Below are 20,789 nucleotides of genomic sequence, written 5' to 3'. Positions count from 1 at the left end.
CACATGATCAGTATAATAACCCAGAAGCCTTCTGATCTGTGTGGAACTCCAACCAGAAAAGCAACAGTCTTTACGTCTGAAGAAATAGGTTGTGGGTAAGGCAAGACAACCCGATGAAGCGCTAAAACATGATTACTCAAGCTGCAGGGAGCTACCTTCATTGGTCTTCTATTCATTCATCATTCATTTTAAGCAGTTCATCCAGTTCAGGGCTGCAGTGGGTCTGGAGCCCACCTGGAATTATTAGGCAGAAGGCTTCCGCTGTAGGACATCTCTCACACACCTATGGGATACTTCCATTCTCATTGTATTGTGATTAGCATCTCTCACACTATGAACAAAGTGTTTTGGTTAGTGTATGTTCTGAATAATCACGAGGAACCAGTGCCAAGCATTTCCACAAATAGAAACGCTCTGCCCTTGGGTTTGATATTGTCTGTTGTGATCACGTACAGTGTCTGAATATTGCACGGCCCTAATGATGCTGAGGGGAAAATGGTAGTGTTTTTACGAATGAAAAGGGTCTCGATCTGTGATTTCTTCTGAAAGGGGTACAACCAGGCAACACTAAAGATCCAGCGTATCATGGGCTACACTCCCAACTGAGGCTGACGATTGAGTCATTGTTTTTTTTCAGTACGGAAATGACATTTAAACAGGTTTGAGAACAGAATAAAAAATAAAATAAAAACCCCCATGTGTCCTTCCTTCAAGCAGCTTGAAAAACACTGTTAACTGCTGTAGACCAATACTCTATGGGTATACTAAAGTTTGTTAGTGGATGGTCCATTCCTAAATCCTTCCTCAGGACTGTGGACTAAGAGAAAAGCCAAGTTCACGGATTTATATTTGCCTTCCTACCTCTTGTTTGTATTTTATCACGTGGATTGGTATAATTCCCGTCTTCTTGACTATCAGGTTTCTTCATAGTTTTCACATCTTTTGAATCCCTCTCCGCTTGTTCCTCCGAACACTTTTCAACTTCCTTATCCTCACCATATGAGGACACAGGTGAGTAAGCACTGTCAAAAGCATAATCAACAGCAAGAGAAGGACTGGAAGGACAACAGGACAGTGCTGGTGTAGAGCTGGGCACAGAGGAAGGACCTGTGGGGTCAGGCAGATAGTTTGGTGAGGTTACGTTGCTATTAGCTGCTCTGAATATGGAGAAACCTTTGATGGGGTAGGCAGTGGCGTGCTCTGGGGTGTACTCCCGAATCTCTCCTGGCTCCAGGGGCTCAGGCCCGCATGGGTCGTGCTCGCTGCAGGAGAGACGCCCGTCGAGTTTAGAGATGAAGAGCATGCCGTCTCGATGATCTACACAGTAGGAGCTGGGGCACATCTCGCAGAAGGAGGCTGCCTCTTGACCACAGAGGTCACACTGGTGCCAGGGGCATTCCCAGCGCCCTGCAACATATTCACACAAACCAAACACATGAAGGCATTATCTGTTTTGGAATAACTAGACTAGACTAGATTTAGAAATGGGTGGAGCAGATCTGGACCATCATTGGTGAGCAGACCATAATGATTTAGTTGTTTTGGAGGTAGGACATCTGAAGCTTTGTATTTACGTTGAAACCATGGGTATTGTTCATTAGGGTGATGGGGCGATGCACAGCCAAAGGAATAAGACAGACATTTTTTTTCATTCTCATTCTACCACAATATTAACTGAGCACTGCCAGATGGTTTGTCCCACCTCTGAGTATCACAGTCCACTCATCATTAGGTTAGGTTCCATTACTTCCTGGCTTTTTTGAGCATAATATCAACATGGTGTAGAATCACCCCAGACTGCTCTCATAGACTCTCAAGTTAAGGCTCTTTATTTCGATATGCAGAGCCTTGAATTCATTCTCTATGGGTTCCGGGAACAAGCTGCCCCAATGTGCTTTTGTTATAGGAAACCTAAGGCATGCTCCAAATGCACCCTACATTATTCCCTACATTCCTCACTATGTAGTGCACTATGGAGTGAATCGGGCACAGATTAATTTCAGGCTCAGTCCTGTTGGGAAAATTGGAGCTGCTAGCGATCACTTCACAATACTCTTTATTATGAATCTCCTGCCCCGAAAATGAAATGTCACCTGAGGACTGAATTAAATTAGAGAGAGAAAAACGTATACAATTTTATATGAACAATGATAAAGCTGGTCTCTTCTCTCTCTTCAATGTATTTGTTTATGAATTCATGTAATTGTTCAGACATTGTAGAGAAACTTTATTAAAAAAGACCAAAAATACTGTACAATATGAAGTGTAAGATGTTACTAGTGTCATTGCCACATGAGGTGACCAGAGAAATAAAACTCTTCGGTATTATAGTTGTACAATGCAATGTGCCAATTCTCTAGATGGCTAACAATTTACTTATTAAACAAGCCGTCATCGCAACCATTGCCCCCCCCGTTAGAACTGACCTGCAGGTCTCTTGGTCAGGTTAAGGCAGTCTGCGTGGTAAACTTTTGGGCAGCCTGGCCTCTTGCAAGAAACCATTTGGCCCCCATCTCCACAGCTGAAACACTCATCTTCTCTCTCCTTGGTCGGTTCCTGCGGTGGTCTGCGCTTCATGTGACCTTTCTTCTTCGTCTTACCTTTATCGTCTGATGGAGGATTATTCTGCGAAGAAGGATGTTAATAACAAGCCTATCACATTATACTTCATATTTGATAGAAGCATATTTGGGCAGCGTATTATATTATGTCCACTGGTATATCAATAAATGGTAAACAGACCATTTTATTTACCTTTGGCCTGACTCCTAGGAAACCGCTGCAGTTGGGTGCACCACATTTACACACAGTCTTCCCGTTCCCCAGACACTCAAGGTTGTAATTGAATGTTAGCTCAGTACCTAGTTCAATAAAAGCATCAACATATCCAACACTACTGATTAATCCGTTTTTGGATGTGTGCCTTCTACAAGTTCAAAATACTGCAAGACGACTCATTACACTATATTTGAGTTCAAATCATAGCAAATATAAATAGTACAATGAAACTACAGGTGTCACTTCTTACCAGCAGCAATGTCTACCAGGGCAAAAAGCCCAACCCGAGTATCTCCGTTTATAGTCCATTTCTGGGTCTCACAGTTGGGCTGGCAACTATGGTTCATAAACCTGGCCTCATTTCCCTTAGGTCCTGCATCAATAATACGGTCCTGATACAGAGGAAGAACATATTCCATTGTCATATCTGTCATAATTCACTTTTATACAAACCAGTTTCACATTCTTCTGATTGCTTTTTTTTGACTATGTTTGAAAGACTTTAACTGATACCCATTCTCATAAGGAAGTAACAGGCTGAACTATCCAGAAAACTATGCAGAATAAATAAGGTTAGGTTAGAGGTGGGCGATATGGCCCTAAATTAATATCACGATATTTCAAGGTATTTTGGCGATAACAATATTATTGGCGATACAAACAAAACACTGAAAAACACTTTTATTAATTTCAAGAACACACTACTGCAAAAAAAAAAAAAAAGTATATTCATCTTTATTACATTAAATTAAATATATTTAATACATAATATTAATATTAAATTGTTTTATGTATTAAAAAGTTACATTTTTAAATTAAATTGTAGTTATTTTAATACTAAACTGTAAAAATGATACAAAAAGTAACATTAAAGCTTTGCGGTAAATAAAACAAATACAGAATAATTGCTGTGCTAAGTGCTAGTTTATCTGCACTTTTGATTTTCCTTGTCTTTAACCGGGTTCTTCTGCTTGAGGTTGTGCTCCTGTAGTTACAGGATTCTTTCCTTTCCTACATATTACTGTGGTTTATAGTACGTCTGATATTTTGTAACCAAACCACCTCCACACGACTGAAGTCACCCCCCTATATTTGGAGCAAATTCCTTCAACTCAGAGCCACTTTCCACTGTACTTCACTGTGTCTAAATGACTAATGTGAAGAACGTATGGCATGTTATGGGTAACTGAATGATATCATTACGTGAACAAGTCAGAATATCACTAATATCACGATACTGATCTTTAAAATTGTTTTAAAAATCAACGATATAATCGCGAGCAATACGATATGGCACAGCCTTAGTCTACTTCCTTCTTTTTAAAGAAAAACTTTAAAAATGTCTGCATGTTTTCTGTCTGTCTGATCTGATCTCTCCAATGTAAAAATGTCACCTTGTCCAGCGTAAGCATGTAGAAATTCCCAACATCATTTTCTTGGGCATTTCTGATCCGAGCTCGACATTCCTCTTCGTCAATCACCTCTCCAACATACTCGCTCACAAAGTCCCCCTTGTGGAAACCAGCAGAGTTAGATTAGAAGGGTTAGATTGTAGAGAAAGACAATACCTTAGTGAGTTACGATGCGGTTCTACAAATTAACTCTTGACGAGGCCAAAGCTGTTCACGTAAAAACGTTCCAGGTGACAACCTCATGAAGCTGTCCGAGAGAACGAAGAGAGTGTGCAAAGCTGTCATCAAAGCAACAGGGGGCTACTTTAAAGAATCTAAAGTATAAAACATATTCTGGTTTGTTCAACATTTTTGTTTACTACATAAATCCATATGTGTTCCTTTATAGTTTTATTGTCTTCCACATTCATTTGCAATGACAAATCATTGAGAACACATGATTGGTGCTGTACATTCACGACATGGAAAATGGCCCAAAACACAGGAAACATTCCGAGTGGGCGTGTCCAAACATTTGACTCTTATAACCTTAAATATAAAAAAACACGTTTAATTTTGTGTTTATGACACATTCATACTCATAAAACATGGCTGTTTTACATGATTTCCGGTAGTTAACAAAGCTACCTTTTTGATGTCATGACAGCAGCGCAGGCCCCAGCCTCGTGACAGCGTTCTGAAAATCTCCACCTGTGAGTACTCGCGCTTCATAAAGCGCTGATTCTGGCAGTGCCCCTTTGCAGGGCACACTTGAGGATGGCATTCATACAGCAGCATGCGGTTGATGCACTCAGAGTCTGTTCCACACGGGCTCTCGTCTGTTGCTTTGCAGTTGCAGCGTGGAATCTCAGAGAGGTCGGCTGTGATGATCTGCACTTTACCAATCGGTCGGTTTACCTGTGGAGTCGGTTAAGAACACACATTGAGTGCATGGGTCCCCATCTGTCTGGTGCTTATGTGTGGAATAGTGCATCCCACTTCATGTTCAACTGTAACTTCAGGAGTCTGATACCTTAATTTGCTTATAGGGTGGAGGTTTCTTGTCGTTTCTCCTGTCCTCCTGAAGCTGCCGAAGTTCCTTCTCTGCCTGCAGTTCCAGGAACCTTTTGGCAGCTTCTTCTAAAGCTAAGTAAGAATAATGTGAATCACAGCGTTTATTCAAATTAGACAAAATGTATTGAAACTGCAGCTATTTTCTTATGATCAGTGAAGGTTTATTAGTATTCCATTGGCATGCACATTTGAATCTTCCCAATACCTTTCTTGTAAACTGAGTCCACTCCCTTTCCCATCTTTTCTTTACTGTTGGCATCTCCCTCCATGTATGGAAAGACGCGAGCCTGATAGGTCCACAGGTAATCATTGGAGCCAAAGAAAAGGACCGGAAACTCTCCAACATCATGTCTCATGTGCAGGATATTTTCAGGAATGTTTTTAGGATTGCTAACCTCTGCAGGCCACCATCTGATAGATCAGAGCGAATAAATAAATGAATAAATAATAATTCAAGTTAATTCAAATTAATCACTGTTTTAATCTGACTTCTCTGTACTTGCAAAAGAACAGTTAAATGGACCCAAAGCATCCACCTGAGAAGGTACTCAAATTTAACAAAATATACCAAAATGTTCAAAATTAACTGTGTTCAACTTTGCAAATATTTACATTTTCAGGGTTATTTCAAGTACAAGTTTAGACTCTTGAGATATTTTCTTATCATTATCCTTTTCTCAGTCATGGCTTCTTCACAGCTTTATAGCCGTTGCGTTGAGCTCTCTGTTAGTTTTAACTACGAATGACATCTTTGGTGGTCTACCAGATTCTCGCAGAATTATCAGAATTCCTCCTTTTTATAATTTATTTTTTTAATAACTCCAGTTTTGGACACTCATGTTTTCCCCCGTTTTACACAGGGCCTTTCATGTAATGGGTTAGTCAAATGGGCAAGGTGATTCTGCATCTGTTGGAAGGTTAACAACATCAATGGTACATTTGGAGCACACATCAACAACTCATTAGCAGCACATAGGTAAGCGCAAAAGTGTAGCAGCACAATAAATAAATAAATAGAGTTAGAGGTGTTAAGGTGTAATCTCACTGTTGTCTGCTAACTGCTAAATCAGTAAAGTTCAATGGGCATTTTCATTTAAGAGACTAGCTTACCAAGGCTAGCAGGCTAGCAAGAGGTTAGCTTACCAAGGCTAGCAAGGCTAACCCAATGGGTGTCTGTAACCAAGAATTTATACTTATTAATTTTTTATTTAGTGTTCTGAACACCATTAGCTTTAGTATTTTTATAATTTGTCATTTTAATTAACAGAAGAATGCCACATGCTTCATCTATGACATCACAGGTGTCATAGTTATTATTTATAGTGTTATGCCTTCATAAAATAGTACATTGATGATAGTGTATGATATATTTCCTTTAAATTATACAATATTTTTTATTAATTCCCATAAATAATTCCTAAAATTTACATGCAAAGTTTACATTTTGGAATATTTCCAAAGTTCATCAGCTAAAGTTCCCATGGAAAATTGCCGGTAATTTATTGGAAACTTATCGGAAATTTTCCACCCCTTTGCAACCCTACTCTATAGTAATAATAATAATAATAATAATAATAATAATAATCTCTCAGGGTAATGAAAATAAATGGAAAGCACACATGTAGCATGCAGGGAGGTGTACTGTGAAAACATGCAAACAACGAAAAGCAGCAAACCAAAAATTCTGCATACAATGTTTGAACTGTTGAGTCTGGGGGGGGGGTTGTCTATGCTGACCTATATCGGCCCACTTTAACCCACACCACTTCCTTGTAGTGTGGTTTCCTTCCGGCCCGACAGTCGTTACAGAACCAGCTGCCCTCTGGCATGTCGATGTTAAGACACTCACGATGGAAGGCTGCAGGACATGACTCGCAGCAAAGCAGGCTTCCCCCTACAAAACACCAGAACAAAACACAGAAAACTTGAAACGGTTGTGGTATTGGAGACTAAAATACACTAGATAAGTTTAAAAAGTCAACAACAGCTAAACAGCTCCAAATCTAAGGTGATGACTAAGATCCACCGGGACTTACCTTCGGAGCAGACAAAGCACCAGCTGACGTTGACGTGCTCATGATTACGACAACCTTTGCGTGGAACGAAGTGATTTGGACACAGGATGCTGTTGTTGGCTAAGATCACACTTCCAGCTGGTATACAATAATCATTAGCATGGTACGCTATGGGGCATCTAACACAGCGAGCGAGTCGGCCTGTGGAAAACATAAAAGCACACATCCCTTGTCAGTCCCTTGGTGTATTACCTTATTACTACTACTATTAATAATAATAACCACATTACACACAACAAAAATGAAACTCGGTGGCCAAAAGCACGCCACATACTCTGTACTTACACTACTATTCAAAAACCAGGAGCAGAAATATGGCAAAAGAATAATACACATACTTTATTTATGCAGATATGAAAATGATTGTATAATGCTGTTTCTGTATAAGTTCACAGTAGAAAAGCAAGAACTAGGGCTGGTCAATAACTCAATATCAATATTTATCGCAATATAAAATGTTTCAATAACTTTAAACACATTTTCAATATTTCAATATTCATTATCTATAGCATCTGTCACTGACTGACGGTCATTAGAGGGCACTGCTTTCAGGTAATTAAACTCAATTTTAAAGTTAGTTTAAAAATATTAATATTGACAAAGCTGAGAAGTTTAGGTTTGACGCTAATGTTTTGATCTTGTTTGTTCTTGGCAGCTTTTCTGTGGCTTTTATATTTGTTCGTATAGATATCGGAATTATATCGTTACGACCGGAATTACGAAATATATCGTGATATAGATTTTGACCATATCGTCTAGCCCTAGCAAGATCAAATACATTTTTCCATGTGTCTGGAAGATTCTAAAATGACCATGAGAGTTGGTGGAGGTCAAGAATTAAGTTTTAGAAACATCCTTAATGCCTTTTACTTGAAAAATGGTAGTGAAATCCCACATAATTATTGCGCAATAATGTACAATACTAACAATACGTTACTATACTTGAACATATGTTTTATTTTACCTAATGTTTTCCCAATTAATTCAATGCCAATCCAATCCATAAGCTTGGACTCCCTTAATAGCACAATGCTAAAAGACTGAGAGGGGGAAGTCCATCACATGCTTCGTCTGAGACATGTGAAGCCTGCCTTTGCTTCTTTATGAACTGACATATACACAACATCACTGGACAGTCCATTACGCTTGGAAGAGAATGTCTCTCCATAAATGGCAAGAAATATACTTTAGATGTGTCTTTTACTGTGTAAATGAAATGCATCTAACACACACACCTTTTGAGATTGAAGGGTTGTTTGGATTGGTGATGAAGCAGGAGAGACAAGCATGAAGTGAGCAGCGGAAACCTCTGTTTAAAGGCACTGTGGGCGCATGGCTAGCAATACATTCCCCATGGTAGAACTTCCCACAGAGAGGGATAGTACACCTCCTCACACCATCTCCCAGCTTCTTACATGCAAAACATTCATGTAGTCCTAGGAGGTGCACACACAAGCTTCGGTTCAGTACCAGTGTACGTTTAATCAATGGTTGACCAACATAAATTTACACTAAGCAAAAAATGCCCACCGGAAGTGCACTGCTGACACACAAACTTCCCGGTGGGAGGCTTGGTCAGGCCGACACACTGCAGGTGGAACGCACCACAGCAATGGCCTTCACACAGAAGCAGCTCTCCCTGCTTCTCACACACCTTCCCAAGCACATAATGCACACATAAGGTTACAAATATTTACAAGATTATCACGTTTTTGCACGTTTTTTACTTTGATTGACAAAATATTCTGTATTCTTACTGGCAAAACCTGCTTACATTATTCCATCAGCTACTCTCAGTATTGCTGAAAATCAGTGACATAACTCACCTGACAAACATTGTCCCTCAGCGAGGCCCCACCCCCTTTCTCTATTGACAGTTTCTTATTGGGACAGACTCCTTCATCGCATTCATCTTTCACTTCAGAGTTAAGGGAGTCATCAAACCTGTGAGGCAAGGTCTGAAAGGTGTAGGTAAAATAATGTTTATATTAGCCACCAACAATTCAGTCAAAGTTCTGAAATATGTGTCATTGTTGGTGTCCTGTTATAACTGCCACTGACCTCTGGTTCCAGAACTCCTTTACCATCTTCAGCTGGCTGTGAGTTGACCGCCTCCGTGGTGGTGGGGGTCAGGTCTGCCTCCTTTTCAGGGCTTCCTGGTACAATGCTGGTCACTTCAGGAGTGTGTGGAGTAGACTGGTTATTTTTACTTTTTGACTGTCCAAACCCTGAAGTCAGAACAAATTAAGAACTTATTAGTGATTACACAAACAACATTTTCATTTTTATCATTCAGTGCTTTAGAATTAACGTAAACAATAAAACAGATGTTCACTGCTTAGTTCTTCATTAGCAAGGATATAATGAATGATATAAGAGACCCCTAATTAGCTGTTGTCTTTTTTTTCAATGAACTGGAATTATATAATCTCAGATATCTCAAAAATGTATGTAAAATTAAATGAACATTCTGTCCCTGTCCAATGAAAAACGTATATTTCCGACATATCAACTTTACAGGAGAAAGAAAATACGTCTTAACTTTCAACAGATGTTGAGAAATTTTGGACATCTGCTATGTTCAAATGATACGGCCAATTTAAAACAGACAAAAATGGAGATGCGTGGTTCATTGGACAGCAACAATCTGATTCGTTAATAACTGTAATCTAACATAACATCTACTTGTCTTTGAAATGTCCTCATTCTGACAAACCTGTATTAGAAGCATGGCCTTGTAAACTGTTCCTCTGAGACTTCACCTGCAACACATTGCTGTATTAACTTTTCATTTAGTAAAATAATTAAAAATAGTTAAACTGTTACAGCAGCAAAATAAAAAGCAATCGTTAAATAGTGTGCTGGTACTAAACTGCATTTTCTTAATGATTTTTGATATAGCCGAGTTCCACCGGTACCTTCTTTTTTGGCATTAAAATAGCTTCCGCTTCAATTGAGCTCTCTAAAATTTTTTTAGTAGGCTTCCTTTGTCTCTTTGTATTAAGACAAGTCCCATTTCCTAAGAAACAACAAAAAATTTTTAGTTGAAAGCATGGATAAAATGCACAGCAAAATTTTAAAATAGATAATTCAATTCCTTTACACTAAGACTGACAAAATGAATGAACATAATTCATGTTTAAAAAAACCCCTGAACTGTTTGACTGGTAAAAGTGTCATAAAGTATTAATATATTAAAAAGAACTTCAAAAAGAATTAGTTCTCCCTTCTGATCCAAACAAGACCAGAGGAAGTGCGGGCAATATTTAATCAGGCTTCTTTCATGTTTTTCTGATGTAGCCTTGCAGACTGATTTGTTAGTAATGGTTTCTTCTTGAACTCTCGTCGATGTTCAGTGCACCCTCTCAGCTCTCATTAAAAGGCCAGTTTTTGAAGATAATGTCTGAAAATTTGGAAGCACTGACCAGTCTGTCTCTCAGTGTAAGACTGTATAAACTGTGCCTTCATTCAAGGACGGCACATTTAGTTACTGATAGTGCGCCACTTCTAACACTTTCTAAAACCAGCTGCTGTTTTGTTTTGGTTTAAGTCTAATAGTGTTTCAGTGCTCTTGTACCTATTTCCTGTATTAAAACAATTTAAATGATTGGAGTCAAAACATTAGCCAATATTATTTCAATTTCTGGCTGACCATCATCATATCTACTAAAAATATAACTAAACTAAACTAAAACTATCTGCTAAAAATCCTTTGCACAGACAGAAAAGCAGATTTATGTAGACGTTTAGGTGGAACTACTGAGATTATCTTGTAAACAGTTGCTCACCAGTGCCTGAACAATTCTGAACTGGAAGGTCTTCCTTGAAACAGTTTTCAGAATAAGGAAAGGGGACTGTTTCTGGAGGCGGTGTTAGTGTGTCTACAGCCATGACCTGACCATCTTGACAAGAAGCATTCTCTATGTGGGGTGGAGTCTTAGATCTCTCTTCAGGAGGAGGAGTCTGAATTTCAGGCAGGAAATTCAAAATAGTTTGCGCTGGTTCTTGATGCTTCTGTACTCCTGACAACTTCTCACTACTGTCACTGCAAGTGGTTTTAACAACCTGAAAAATGAAAATATAATCAACTACCCCGAAAATGAACAGGTCTTTGTTCATTCATTCATTCATTGTCTGTAAGCGCTTATCCAGTTCAGGGCGGCGGTGGGTCCAGAGCCTACCCGGAATCATTAAGCACAAGTCGGGAACACACCCTGGAGGGGGCAACAAACCTTCACAGGGCAACACACACACTTACATTCACTCACGCGCTCACACCTACGGACACTTTTGAGTCGCCAATACACCTACCAACGTGTGTTTTTGGAGCGTGGGAGGAAACCGAAGCACCCAGAGGAAACCCACGCAGACACAGGGAGAACACACCACACTCCTCACAGACACTCACGCAGGGGAAACCCACGCAGACACAGGGAGAACACACCACACTCCTCACAGACAGTCACCCGGAGGAAACCCACGCAGACACGGAGAACACACCACACTCCTCACAGACAGTCACCCGGAGGAAACCCACACAGACACAGGGAGAACACACCACACTCCTCACAGACAGTCACCAGGAGGAAATCCACGCAGACACAGGGAGAACACACCACACTCCTCACAGACAGTCACCCGGAGGAAACCCACACAGACACAGGGAGAACACACCACACTCCTCACAGACAGTCACCCGGAGGAAACCCACGCAGACACAGGGAGAACACACCACACTCCTCACAGACTGTCACCCGGAGGAAACCCACGCAGACACAGGGAGAACACACCACACTCCTCACAGACAGTCACCCAGAGGAAACCCATGCAGACACAGGGAGAACACACCACACTCCTCACAGACAGTCACCCAGAGGAAACCCACACAGACACAGAGAGAACACATCATACTCCTCACAGACAGTCACCCGGAGGAAACCCACGCAGACACAGGGAGAACACACCACACTCCTCACAGACAGTCACCCGGAGGAAACCCACGCAGACAAAGGCAGAACACACCACACTCCTTACAGACAGTCACCCAGAGGAAACCCACACAGACACAGGGAGAACACACCACACTCCTCACAGACAGTCACCCGGAGGAAACCCACGCAGACACAGGGAGAACACACCACACTCCTCACAGACAGTCACCCGGAGGAAACCCATGCAGACACAGGGAGAACACACCACACTCCTCACAGACTGTCACCCGGAGGAAATCCACGCAGACACAGGGAGAACACACCACACTCCTCACAGACAGTCACCCAGAGGAAACCCACGCAGACACAGGGAGAACACACCACACTCCTCACAGACAGTCACCCAGAGGAAACCCACACAGACACAGAGAGAACACATCATACTCCTCACAGACAGTCACCCGGAGGAAACCCACGCAGACACAGGGAGAACACACCACACTCCTCACAGACAGTCACCCGGAGCTGGACTTGAACCCACAACCTCCAGGACCCTGGAGCTTTGTGACAGAGACACTACCTACTGCAATGCCGTGCTGCCCTTCACAGGTCTTTTGTGCAGAAATCAAAGCTTGTTATAAACATGTTCATGACGATTAAAAATAAAGAGGAACACTGGTGTGATTCCTGATTTCAACTGTATGGATTTATTTAATTCTCTTACCAGCTCCACCTATTTAATTGAATACATTATTCCCTCTAAGTCTTCTGAAGTATTGGTGACTGTAATTTCTGGTCTCCTTTGAGGAGAGTTTTGGAAATGATAAAGAACAGAAGTGCTGTTAATTTGTATTAATTCTAATGTAATATTTTCCCCAACAAATAAATGCCTACTGCACAGATAAACAGCTTTATAAATCATGTTTTAATTTAATCATGAATCAATCCTAAAGCACTGTGCTACAGTACTACTACCTTCTGCAAAGATTCAGCCTTCTTTTTTGCTTTCTTCTTAGTGGAAAATATCTGATCATATTCCTCTGTCCACTCTATGAGTCTTTTGCTTGGCTTTCTGATACGTTTGCGATCTGTGAAAAATATGCAGAAAGACATTTAAAAGGCAATTAAATTTAAGCAACACATCTTCCTACAAATGGTAGCGGAACACATGGACATTGATTACAACGCTGATCTTACCTGAGGGGAAAATAGGAACTTCATGAGGGAAGGGCGCATTGTATGTTGTGTTCAAGTCCATTTCCTTTTTTGTTGCAGACAAATTTGAATAATCTGTACAAGGTCTAACATCACGTTTCTGCTCTGAAGGCATTATCTGTTGCTGTTCCAGTCCTTGGTCATTACGAACATGTGCGAGCAGAACCTTTTCGTTATCTTGGTCAAATTTCTGCCAGCGCTTTTTAGGTACACTTCCAAAAAAGCGGTTCTCAGGGTCCTCAGAGGGGACATGACTCTCTGGCAGCTGCGTTTCTTCTGAGTTACAGGCAGATTTCGGGTTCTCACAAGGCACATCGGGACTATTAAGGTTCTTCTTGTTTACCACAGGCTGACTTTTCTTCTTAGGTTTTTGCACACGTTTTGTTAGACTAGAAATCTGCTCTTCCTCAATTACATGGTTGTCAATATCTCCATTCTGAGACGTAGATATACTCGGGTTCTGACCTGATTTTATTTTTGTTTTATTAGGCTTAGATTTAAAGCCTAGTTTGCCCTGTTCACAGCTCTGGGAGCCTACCGAAGAGCTGGGTTTACCTTTTTTAACATGACCAGAATCATTCTTAGCAGCCTTTTCTGGAATCAGTGATGGCTCCTCTTTGATGAGAACATTTGTAGGTAAAGGTTCCACTACCAACGGCCTACCATCCTTTTCTCTGCTATCGTGTATGTCCTTAAGCAGCATCAAGAATGTGCTAAATTTATAGTTAGCATCTGGTTGAAAGGTTTCAGACTTGCCACTGTTTTCATCTTCCAGAGATCTGAATGTTATTTCCTTCATGTCTTCAAAATCTTGCATATTAAAAAGCAAGGATGATGGAGTTGAACTACTTGATACCTCAGACACATCAGCCTCTTGTTTCAATTTTGAATTGCGATTTGCCGGTTCAGGAGATATCAAACAAGCTTCATCTTCAGATTTGACCAAACCTTCAGCATCTGAAGAAACCCCAGGTAGTTCACTTAGTTTTGTGGTCATGTCCACTTCCAAATCAGGACCTGCACCTGCCGGTGTTGTCTTCTGAAGGGAGCAGGCTGTTTTCACTTTTTTAGTTCCGGCAGATTTGTTTCTGGAAGATATGCTGTTTACTATTTCACCATTTGGAAACATTCGCTCCTGGTCTTGGTTAGACGACAGGTTCTTCTTCTGCGCCTCTTCTTCCATTGCCCTTAGTGCTCTAGTCATTAGGCGGCTACTAGCTGGAAGTCCTTCCACTCTTCTGTCAAGAGCTTTTTTAGCTTCTGTGGATAAGTGTTCAAGTCCTGGTACTTGGTTGTCTTTAGGCTTAATGTTTGATGCTTCTGACATCTTTATTTTACAAGATACCTTTCCAAAAGAACAGTTAACTGATTTAATTCCTGCACGACCAAACACTCCACTGGCTTGGCCTTTTCCTATTTTGCTGAACCAAAGACCTCCTTGACACTTTGTATTTTTCTTCTCCTCTTTATCATTTGAGACTGTGGTCTGTTTTGGGGGCTGATCAGAAATTGAATTTTTTGAGAGTTGATCACTGCCTTTGGGGTATCTCCGGATCTGTGGCACTGTGTCAATATCTGAGTACGGACTATCCACAGCTTCTTCCGTTTCACAAACAAACTCCTCGTATTTTTTCAGAAACACTGTTGATGGTTTTCTTTGCCGTTTTTTGCATTTCGACTTGGTCAGCGTGTTCTGATCTTTGTGTATAATCTTGCTATTGAGAAGATGACCATTTTCAAGGCATCCAAAGGACAACTGGGTGACGGCTGCCTTGTCTTCTTGGTTTCTTCTTTTTGAGTCAACCGGGCAATTTTCTGGGAATTCGGAAGTTGGGATGGTTACTCTGGGCTTCTCCAGGAAAAAAGCCTCTGCCTCTGCCACGCTAGCATCCCAAGAGACCATAAACCGCTGGGGTACCTAAAAAGAGGAACACAAGATAGTAAAGAGGTTTTCGCCTATAAAGTATTCAACAACATTTCTTAAGAATGTATAGATGTGTAATTGTTATTCTATTCTAGTTGTTATACATGAATTAATTGCAAATTACTCTGAGTGTAATTAACTGTGCAAATTACTCTGAGTGTAATTAACTGTGCAAATTACAGAGTCTCTGCAGTTTTCATCCTGCTGTTTTCCCCTTCTCTTTGGACCAGGGAGACTGTGAAACTGATATCTACCCACAAATAAATGGGTAGATTTCTCATTGACCCATGCCAGTTCCTCGGGTTTCCCAAAGGTCTTGACGTAATACTGACGGGAAAGTTTATCATTTGGTTCTGAAACATGACAGAGAAACAAATGAAACAGTTGCTCACAGTTATTTAATATTTTTCAAAGTCAAAGTCTCACTGAAAATTCAGTCTGTTTCAGAACAACAACTTCTAACATTTGGACAGAGTATTGTTGCATTTGAAACCATTAAACTTAACTATGTCTTCTTCTATTTATGCTCTATCTGAAGTTCTAAGGGGTATCACAGTTACATTTACTAGGAATGTATTTAACTCTGAATGTATCAAGCTTATATTATAAATTACGCTACGATATATGTACGCCACGAAGAACAATAACAAAGTTGACAACTGGGGTCTACCTCCATTAGAAACAATATGTGACTTAGTAGGACTGCTCTACACTGTTAATAGTGACATGTTAACATTAAGCTTTGTTTCGGCAGAGGTATTGGTTATTTAAATAGATTTAATATATTTTAAATTAGCTAATCTATTAAATCTTAACATATTATGTATTCTCAATTTCACTTTGTTACAAAACTGAAACTTTTCAATGTGAGACACAATGACATACCTTTCATTCGGTGATATGCTCCTGATGCTGAATCAACGGTTACCAGGCATGGCCACCATGGTCTACGGTTTAACTTGGCCCATATAACTTCACCTTCTACGTACTTTACAGGCAGGAGACACGTCGTCTTTGGACCATTCATCTAAAGGTGGTCACCAGACCAGTGAATTAAATAATATAATAATAATAGTCCAATAACAAAAAATTAAAACACACATCAGTGAATCATACAAAAATCCATAGGAGAAAAATACTCCCTACGCAAAATACTTTAAAAACAATTACATGACGTATTTATCATTTTCAGTTCAAATACAGGTCACAAAATGTTATTGAGTATTTCAGTCCTCAGTCCCCCCCCCCCATTTCTCCACAAGCAGAGGTAGGAGTGGAGTTCATTCATTCATTCATTGTCTGTAAGCACTTATCCAGTTCTGGGTCAGAGCCTACCTGAAATCACTGAGCGCAAGGCAGGAACACACCCTGGCGGGGGCACTAGTACTTCGCAGGGCAACACACACTCACACCTATGGACACTTTGAGTAACCAATCCACCTACCAATGTGTTTTTGGACTCTGGGAGGAAACCGGAGCACCCGGAGGAAACCCACGCAGACACAGAGAGAACACACCACACTCCTCACAGTCACCCGTAGGAAACCCACACAGACACAGGGAGAACACACCACACTCCTCACAGACTGTCACCCGGAGGAAACCCACGCAGACACAGGGAGAACACACCACACTCCTCACAGACAGTCACCCGAAACGGGACTCAAACCCACAACCTCCAGGTTCCTGGAGCTGTGACAGAGACACTACCTGCTGCACCACCGTGCCGTTGCAATCATTTAAATGAATGTGAAAAAGTAATGTGACCAAAAATTTTCACAGCTTGTTTGATTGTTTTGAATAGGACAGACATAAAGCAGAAGTCATCTTCCACTGAAACCTCAGTAGGGTTACATACCAGAGAAGCCAGATCGCAGTCACCACCTGAATCTTGTGCACAGTTGTCATCTTGCTCCACGGATGTACAGATCTTTGAACTTTTGCCTTTGGACAGACAGGTCTTAACAGCGAACTTTATCTTTGAATTTGTACTGTCAACACGGTCATTTTTAGAACAAGACCTTGTTTCTGTACCCATTTCCTCTTCCTCCTCCTCATCCTCAAACAAAATGGACTCAAAGTGCAGGCCATTTGCAAATGGACTGGACGAATCAAGACTGAAGTCTGGACTAGGAGGGGACATGCAGTTACTTTCAGCTCTAGTTTCAGGCAAAGCTATGTCCATTTTTGGGATTCTGTTACAGAGGTGGTGTTGTTAACCGGCTTAGTCTAACAAACTTGGACATCTACACCTACAGAGTCATGTAGAATGCATTCCTATGTCCTTTGTTTGTCAAAAACAGACATTTTCCACAAACGTGAGGCACACAAGTCTTCTCAATGAATGGTATGGTGGGCAGCGGTCTTCAGCTTTGCACTTCTAAATGGAAGTAGACTGGAAGGCCAGTATCTGTGCCTCTGATGGGCAAAGTTTCCCATGTGACGAGACAGGATCATAAGTTCTTTTGAGCAGCTGTAGACATGTACGGCTGTTTGCTGCATGCCTCCAAGATGCCAGGGAGATTGGGCACGCTGGTCAGGCTCCAACCTGAATAAGTTGGCACACAAACACACACACGAAACATGACATAATCATGTCTATCTGTCACTCTATATGTACAAACACCATTTGCAGAAAAGTTGGGATATTTGTACACTGCAATATAAACCAGAATCTGTGAGTTTTTAAATCTCTCGATGCTCTAAAGTGCTGTCAAAAGAAAATATTTCCAATATTTCCAAAGAAAAGATTTAAAAACGAAAGGCTTCAGAGATTTTAAATTTCATGCCTGCACCACAATCCAAACATGTTTGCACTGGACAAAATAAACAAAACAGAAGATTTTTCAATTTAGGTCTTTCATCATCTTCTGTATGTGAAATTGATTTGAGTCAGGAAATCTGGAGACTGGACACCAATGATGAATCAGTGTGACCTTCAAGCCCTCAGATGGCACTGCATTAATATGCCTCTTTCACTCATGAACTCCAGAGAATTTCTAGAGAAACTCTAGAGTATCTGATCCGGAGTTGTCCTGGAGTGGTCATTCACACATGCAGCTGACAGCAGGTGATTTTCCCATGCCGAGTTTTGTCAGCAATAGGTACAAACACCAACATCTCTCTTAGAATGGGTGGTTCATCAGTGACCATGGCATGGATGACTTGCATATGTGAGAACTTTCCATTGATACAGAGGAAAACTTTGGGTTTTTAGAGTGATTCATGATGCCATCAAGATGACATCTTTTCATGGGAACTCTTATTTCAACAAGAAAACACCAGGCCTCATTCTATACATGCTACAATATATGTCTTGGTTGACACTGAATGCATGTCCTTGAAAGACTGGATCTCTCTCCTATGGCGCACCATGAAAAGGAGAATCAGGCAAGTGCAGCCACAGACTCCTTTATTATCAATCAATACCGCACAAAAATTTGACTTGCAAATCATTAACAATTAGTATCCTCACCTCCCAAATGATTAAACAGAGTAACTAAAAGGAAATGTGATATTTTGGAGTGTGCCTCAGGCATGAAAATTTACGTGTGTTTATATTTACAAAACACAATCTGGTTGTTCCGTGAAAAATTGGAAATCTTTTCTTGGCGCATTTGTCACTGAAATAAAAGTTCAACAGAATGAACAAAACACAGATTCTGGTTTTCATTACATTTTATACAATGTCCCAACGTTTTAAAAGGTTTGTATGAATATTTGAGGTACTCCAGGTTACAGTTAAAACTGTTATAATCAATACAAAAAAGTTTTGTATTAATTAAAGCACTGACGCCATCAGGTACAGATTACGTCTCTTGAGTTCCACACTTCCACAATTTGGTGGCACATCGTTGTTGGTGTGAAATTTCTCCATTTCATCTCATTTCCAAAATGAGAATTGGGAGAGTGCTGGTTAGTCAAACTGTCTCAGTGTTCATAACTATAACTCCCTCTCTCTCTCTCGCTATACATATGTATTCATCAGGTGTTCTCTCCTTCACCTGTCAAGGCCTGAAGGTCTGGGTCAAATGGGAGAAGGGTAAATAAGTCAAGAGTGAGTGTGCATGCTTGTCTGGAGTCTAGTAAACATTCACTGTTGATATGAGCAGTGGGGGTCTATCTGGAGCCCACAAAGCCGGCTGTAACCTGCCCCTGGCGAGCTGTCCTTGCCCTAGCACAGAAAACACAGCGCACATATGCCCCACGGTGTGGGGCGCACATATATGACACACTATGGTGGCCAGGGGAAGCGAGGTAAACTCTCTCCGTATCTCTCTGAAGAAGTGGGAGAACTGAAAGCCACACAAGTGTGGAATAAGAGCGTCGTGCGGCTTGTCGTTTAAAATCCAGGATCTCTCCTCATTACGGACAAGGCATCAACATCTAGTTCACGCACATGCACGCGCACGCACCCACGCCGTGGACTTCCAGTGGCCAAACTTGTAGCAGCCCACCCCCCCTCCCTGAAATCCGCGTTATTATAAAACATGAAGAAAACGATGAGCGTGGAAATGCCGGCGGATTCTTACCATTCACGTATGGCTGGTGGCCATCACGGGGGGAAACTCTTCCATTCCGTGCTCCAAACAGCCTTTATTCCACAAATGTGGAAGTGGATCAACAAATCCCAGCAGTAGCAGCACTAGGCCAAGAAACCGAGCCTCATATTCCTGCCACTTCAGGAGGCTAGCTATCACTGTACCAGCGGCCCCTTTCTGAATAAATAAAACACACACAGACACGCACACACACACATATCAAACACATCCATTAGACTCTCAGAGGGGGGTGAATACGGCCCCCTTTCCCCACATTTCGGCGACACGTTACCTCAACGTTGCGTCACGCCGGCTGCACTTTTTTTTTCTATTGAGATTGAGGTGGATGGTTCTTGTTTCCTTGCTGTCGACCTGCCCCTGGTTGTGTTTCTAGCCGTGGCTGTATTTCTATGAGCAGCCAATCGGCTCAGCAACCACCCCCTCCCCTCTACCCACCTCCACCCCCCCACCCTCGGTGCTTGTGCTGCGGTAGCCCCCTCAACCCCCAGATTCTCCACTTTATACTTCTCCTGTCCTTGTAAAACTGCACATTTCCACACAGAAACGGTTGAAAACACACCAATTAAGGCGTCGGATATTTGTTTCAAGGTTTCGGCTCACTGGACTCTCAGGAGCAGTTCTGTAGGTTCATATTGTTTCAGTCCTGAACGTAAAAATAGATATAACCTGCATTTGCCTACATCTATCAGTTCTACCCATTCCTCGGTATTAAGGGCGAGGGTGCAGGGCTCGTCGGCTCGTTGCTGTTGAGAGGTTTGTGCGGCTGTCTGCGCCTTCAAAATGGAGTCGGCTGCTGACACAGGCCACAAAGTGTTAACATTTCGACTCGTACACATTTC

The 20,789-nt window shown here is 41.3% G+C and overlaps 1 protein-coding gene across 1 annotated transcript; it reads right to left on the bottom strand.

Annotated features, from left to right (window-relative positions):
* Positions 1 to 42: 42 nt before the first annotated feature.
* On the bottom strand, positions 43 to 20,289 carry nsd1b (nuclear receptor binding SET domain protein 1b). The gene is made up of 24 exons (XM_066645499.1): positions 20,222 to 20,289; positions 19,921 to 20,102; positions 17,247 to 17,936; positions 16,274 to 16,415; positions 15,569 to 15,741; positions 13,447 to 15,382; positions 13,225 to 13,337; positions 11,107 to 11,383; positions 10,237 to 10,337; positions 10,035 to 10,080; positions 9,380 to 9,546; positions 9,145 to 9,276; positions 8,849 to 8,972; positions 8,554 to 8,754; positions 7,280 to 7,459; positions 6,981 to 7,137; positions 5,449 to 5,654; positions 5,203 to 5,315; positions 4,818 to 5,087; positions 4,173 to 4,289; positions 3,029 to 3,170; positions 2,755 to 2,861; positions 2,427 to 2,625; positions 43 to 1,407 (listed from the first exon to the last, which is right to left on the bottom strand). Exons 3-24 carry the CDS (start codon positions 17,571 to 17,573, stop codon positions 836 to 838), a joined length of 5,802 nt encoding a protein of 1,933 aa, XP_066501596.1. The 5' UTR covers positions 17,574 to 17,936; positions 19,921 to 20,102; positions 20,222 to 20,289; the 3' UTR covers positions 43 to 835.
* Between the last annotated feature and the right edge of the window lie 500 nt (positions 20,290 to 20,789).

Source organism: Hoplias malabaricus, chromosome 15, assembly GCF_029633855.1.
Source record: "Hoplias malabaricus isolate fHopMal1 chromosome 15, fHopMal1.hap1, whole genome shotgun sequence".
Classification (NCBI taxonomy): domain Eukaryota; kingdom Metazoa; phylum Chordata; class Actinopteri; order Characiformes; family Erythrinidae; genus Hoplias; species Hoplias malabaricus.
The sequence above is the reverse complement of the archived record's forward strand: the minus strand, read 5'-3'. Positions and strand labels throughout refer to the sequence as shown.